Source organism: Hipposideros armiger, unplaced genomic scaffold, assembly GCF_001890085.2.
Source record: "Hipposideros armiger isolate ML-2016 unplaced genomic scaffold, ASM189008v1 scaffold_1238, whole genome shotgun sequence".
Lineage (NCBI taxonomy): Eukaryota > Metazoa > Chordata > Mammalia > Chiroptera > Hipposideridae > Hipposideros > Hipposideros armiger.
In genome coordinates this window covers 276,739-282,819 of record NW_017732588.1, presented here as the reverse complement: position 1 = coordinate 282,819, position 6,081 = coordinate 276,739, and the positions used below count along the sequence as shown (strand labels likewise).

General features: G+C 31.6%; 1 protein-coding gene across 1 annotated transcript in view; it reads right to left on the bottom strand.

The window, feature by feature from the left end:
- Positions 1–6,081, bottom strand: part of LOC109376921 (low-density lipoprotein receptor-related protein 1B-like) — a gene marked incomplete at its 3' end in the record, with an annotated part of 166,724 nt that overhangs the window by 38,696 nt on the left and 121,947 nt on the right. Inside the window, exon 13 of the mRNA XM_019633073.1 lies at positions 4,134–4,316. Coding sequence (XP_019488618.1) covers positions 4,134–4,316 — 183 coding nt within the window. The remainder of the gene's footprint in view (positions 1–4,133; positions 4,317–6,081) is intronic.

Sequence of the window (6,081 nt, the reverse complement as noted above, 5' to 3'; positions counted from 1 at the left end):
ACACATCTAAATATGTATATATATATATATATAGTGCCAAAAATATACACATTTTAAGACATGTTATCTATGTATTACGGTAACAATGTGTATCATGACGTTAGCTCAAAAGATGGCATTAATCAAATGAATGCTAGCATCATTCATTATGTCACAATTTTAATACAGATTTTTTCCTTTCTTAAAATGTATATACATTTTTTTGGCACCCTCTATTTTTTCATGTTATAGTTTATCACCATCTCTGTATATTTTTAGCAGTGGAGAGAGGGTAAAAAGTGTGAATTTAAAATTCTGTCTTACTATGAATTTCTTTCTTACACTTTCTTAATGACGTTAGAGTAGTTCATTGTGTGAATGAACTGTAATATTAAGCAGTTCCCATATTGGTAGGGAATACATTATTTGTAACTTTTGGCTATTAAAACAAAAATGTCATATGGAAAATCTATTACAGAATTGTACACCTGAAACCTATGTTACTTTACTAACAATTGTCACCCCAATAAACTTAAAAAATCTTTGTGCATATATCTTTATACACTCTGCTGTTCTTTACGTGAACTTCTAGAAGTGAGAAGGCTGGATCAAATGTAAGTTCCTACCAACAGCTGGAGGGCTTATTTCCATTGCTGTGCTGTATCAAATGTTTCTTTTCATTTTCTAATCTGAAGAATGGCTTTTCCATGAGGGGTGGACTTGAAATGTCCTCCTTTGATTCACAAATATAATATAATTGCAATTTGCTGCTCTAGGGTGTGACAGTCCTGATGTAGGAGAACTTAGTTCCTGGTCAAAGATAAGGTATCTTGAGAGTAGAAGCTGTTAAATGATAATGGTTATATTGTACTTTAAGTTAATTTAGATCTCATTCTCTTCTGTACAGTAATAAGAAAAAGGGTATTAGTGTGCCTACATTTTAACATTAATAAGATGGAAATTTATGTGTAAAAGAAAAGCCATTCTAACCACCAAATGTAAATTCATTACCCTGAAAACTTTTAAATGCTCAAGCTAGCATTTAGAGATATTTGAAAATGAATATGTGCTCTGAATTCAGTATCCTGGGTAGTTTAAGTCTTTTAGCTTGTAAAACTGAGAATTTAATTAAAGTAAAATTTAAAATATCAAAGAGATTAGAGATGTGCACATATTTTTAATCCAGTGCTTATATTTTGTTCACTTTAAAGTCCGCAGTATTCATAAAGGACTACCATAAATATGCATACATAATTGTGAGTTATGACTCATCAGATAGTTTGATATGTTGTTCACTGTACTTAAATCACAGATTAAATTAGAAGCAGATTATGGTTAAACCATTAACTTTCATGTTTACCTACATTTTTATTTATTTTTTATTATTTATTTTTCTATGAGGAAACTAAAATTCTACTTTTGTAGTAAATTTCAGTTATATAATACAGTATTATTAATGACAATCACCATGTTATATCACCTTTCCCTTCAAAAATTCCATGAGTTTTATTGCATTCTGCTTTTTTACGTTAAATTTTGGTTTACATGATGACTATTGGATACAAACATCTGATGTTTTTTAATAACATTATTAAACAGATAATCTAAATCCTAAGTGAACACACACTTAGAAGTGTCTCTCAGAATCCAATTATCCAAAAATAGTCAGTATATGCGATCAAAATATGCTATCTCCAAAATATGCTACTTTCACATAAGAATTATTTTAAGCTGAAGGCTTCTGAGATTTAAAACATATAGAAAGGAGCCTTCCTGAAGTTTCCCCTACCTAACTAGAATCATAAACTTCTGAGAAATGAGGAATGTCACGAACCTCTTTCCCAGGGACATTTTATGGCCATGAAGAAGACATAAAGTCAGCGCTGAGACAGACCTCACAAACTTTATTAACTAGCCCTTATCGTCCATCTTTTTTCTCATCTATTTACCTTCCTACAATCTGCCACCCCTAGAAACACAGTCCTTTTCCTTTGTCTTCTCTGCAAATTTACTCTTCTTTGTTAAGATGCTCTAGAAGCCCAAGTGCCCTTGGGAGTTATTCATTGCTGAGTTAGCCCATTTACATGCATGACACATGTGTCAATAAACATGTTTTTGTTTGTTTGTTTTCTTGTTAAGCTGTCTTTTGTCAGTCTAATTTCCAGGGACCCAGCCAATAATGAATCTAAGATGGGTAAAAGAAAAAGCCTTTTTTTTTTTTTTCCCTCCCTATATCAGCTATCTCACCATATTTTAGATTTGTTTTGAAGATCAGCCATATTCAGAGGAGCTGTTTCATGAGTTCTTTGCAAAATATCAATACACACATACAAGATAAATTACAAGCACTTGAAATTTTCTTTTAACTTAATTAACCCTGTTATTTATTATTTATATGTTTTCTCTGCATACTTTGTCATAGAAAGCTCAAACCAGTTTTTATTAACATAGCTTTTCAAACTTTCTGTGCTATGAAGGTATTTATAATTTCTTCATAACAAAATTTCTGCCTGGCTTTATGTTTTACCTGTATATTTGCTAAATTTTGATAGCATATTCAGTTGATTTTATCTCAGGATTTTCCATGTCACTTTATGTTTTTCTTTACTATAGTTTTGTCTGCTCCTTATTCATACCAGTTAAAGACTGGTGTCTGATATATTTCAACATTAGCCCAATCAAGTAAATGCCAGAAGCAACATGGGGAAAAATATGCATTATGTATGCATAAAATAATGCTAAACTGAGTAAAAAATTAACTCTTTGGCATTACAATAAGCTATTAAATAAAAAATTGTTTATTTAGTCAATAAGTCATTAATTAACAAGTTATTCATTTACTAATTCCCAACTAATATAATATGGCCCAAAAAGATAATTTCTAAACTTAAAGTCACATTCTTCTAAGCTATAACCCTGAACTAAGATTTTTCATTTAACAATTGAAAAGTCACATAATTGTGAAAAATAGTGTTGGGAAAATATCCATTTGAAAGCACAACTCCTTCACTAGGAATGGGCCTCACAAATATTTATTTATCTATGCCCATGTTAGCTTATATTAATTTAGTTATTATTTGAATTCTTAATTGTAACCAGGATATGTGTTTAAGAAAAGAAAACCAATTTTGTTTTATATCTTTAAATGCCCATGGGTTTCTAGAGTATTTGCTTAATTAGAGCAGTGATAGCTTTTCTGTTTTATCTTTTGGTAGAAATACTTAATAGGGAACAAAATCAATCACTAAGAGTTCATAATTAAGCAATTCAAAAGCAATTTCACATTGAAAAAGAAATTGCTGAGATGATTCGAGAATATATCCTGAAATCTACAGAAAATTATTTCCATGGGTTATTTGAATGACACTGATCATTGTACTAATTGCATAATAATTAATTGTAATCTATTTTTTCTCTAATTTTCAACTCATAATCTTATGTATAGAGAGAAACAAATAAGTTAGTTTATCATGTCAGGTGGTGTCTACCATATGTAGGAAAATAAAATTGAAAAGTCATAAGAACAGAATACCTTCCTAAAAAATAAAGGTCCCAGATACTCTCAAAGCAAATCAAGGTTTGAATGATAGCCATCACCTTTATCCTAATGGAATCAGCAACAACACAATAAAATTGAGAAAACAAATGTTGAAAATAAATGTATACAATTGTCTTTCCTTTCTAGTCATATTCATTAAATTCTGTGGTGCGGATTTATTTACAGAAAGGGGAATGTTGTCTGTGGGTTTAGCACATGGCCTCTTACTGGACTCTGAAATTCTAGACTCTGAATCCAGATTGCTTGGTTTCAAATCACAATTCTGCAAAGCCTAGCTCTGTGAATCCACAATGTAAAACTTCTCTGCACTTTTTTTTTAACTAACGTGAGTTAAAAACTTCTCTGGGTCTCAGCATTTTCATTGTGAACTGGCATTATGGAATAAGTGCATACAGGGGACATTCTTAACTTTGACAGGCCCATACATAGTTCTCATAAATGTTAGCTATTAGTGTTTTTATATATTGAATGTGAGCAAACCTATTAGAAACACAAGAATACTTTTTACAAAGGTGAGATGCGGACTGGGGATGGGTTGAAAGGATTCTTTATTCAAGAAACCCAAGGAAGAAGCTAAACTCAGTGCTCTGCTTACCTATACTCCGGCAGGAAAACTTGGTTTTGTGATCACACAATCGTAGGGTGCCGTTGCAGCCTTTTTCATCACTACCATCTTCACAATCTTTTTCCCCATCACAGCGCCACAGATCAGGAATACAATTTCCATCAGGGTGGCACTGAAATTCATTCCCATTGCAGCCAACAGGAGAATGAGTCTCTTAAATAGAAATGAGGGAGAAAGAGGCAGAAGGAAGAAGACAAGAGAGAAATTATGATTGCACTTGATGATAACTTTAATTTTTTTTCCTTATTTAGGCATTATTATGAGGGTAGAGAGAATATATATTCACTTTAGTTGTTAAATGGCTACAATCTCTCTGGTATTTTAAAATTTATTTTAGAGACTTTAATCATTAGAGAAAATGATGTTTCCTGACTCACACAGAATTTCTGAAAGTGCCATATACATTAGGAAAAAGGGAAATAGCAATTAAGATAATATGTGGATATTCTGTTGTGACTTTAATTAGTGTCTTAAGAATGAGATCATTGTAGGGGTTTTTCCTCTATGGCACAAAAAGAGGTTTCACATTCTACTGTAAATGTTGACCTTAATTGGTCTTTTGATATTTATCTAGATAATTTCTTTCAGACTCTTATGAGGTAACCAACCAAATAATAAGTGCTTTCCAACTAATAAAATCTTTGAAAAATAGGATCCCAAAATTTGAAAAACAAACAAAAAAACGAAAATAAACACATTCTTTAGGTTGTAAGATTTCAAATCAAGATTCAGAGCAGATACCCATAAGAATTTAATGAGGCATTATATATTCAAATTCAATTTATCAATTTATACAATACTCAGGTAACTCTATTCTTCATACTTAATATTTAAAAAATAGGTTAAATATACCACAGTTTCTTTATGCAGACATCTACCGATAGGCATTTCGGTTATTCCTCTATCTTGGCTATTGTGAATAGCACTGCAGTAAACAGGGGTACATGCATTTTTTTAGAATTAGTGTTTTGGATTTCTTTGGATGGCTACCCAGGAGTGGAATTGCCTTCCATAGTGACAGTAGCAATCTGTAATCTTACCAACAGTGCACCAGGGTTCCCCTTTCTCCACATCTTCACCAGTATTACTTGTTTGTTGATTTAATGATGATGAGCATTCTGACTGGGATGAAGTAGTATCTCATTGTGGTTTTCATTTGCATTTCTCTAATGATTAGTGATGATTCAATAAAAAACTGTACTATATTTATACAATGGAGTATTATTCAGCCATAAAGAAGAATGAAATCTTACCATTTGCAACAACATGGATTTACCTAGAGAATAATGTTAAGTGAAGTAAGTCAGACAGAGAAAGACAAATACCATATGATCTCACTTATATGTGGAATCAAAAGAACAGAATAAATGAAAAAACAAAACAGAAACAGACTCAGAGATATAGGGGGAAAAAAACCCCTAAGGATTGCTAAGTGGGGGGGGAGGTTGAAGATGGGGGGGGAAAGTAAAGGCATTAAAAAGTACAAATTAGTAATCACAATATAGCCATGAAGATATGAAATACAGTTTGGGGAATATAATCAATAATGTTGTAAAAATTTTGTAGGGTGTCAGATGGGCACTTGTCTTATTAGGGAGACTACTTCATGGATGGTATAGATGCTTGACCACTGCAGTGTACACCTGATGCTGAAGCTGAATAATATGGAATATCATATATATATATATATATATGTAAATATATATATGTATAGTCACAGGATGTGAAGTACAACATAGAGAATAGAGTCAATGGAATTGTAACAGCTACATACGATATCAGAGGGGTAGTAGATTGGGGAAGGGCGGTTATCACTTTATGAGGGGTTTAAACATCTAACTATTATATTGTTTTGTACACCTGAAACTAATATATATATTATATATATATATATATATATATATATATATATATATAT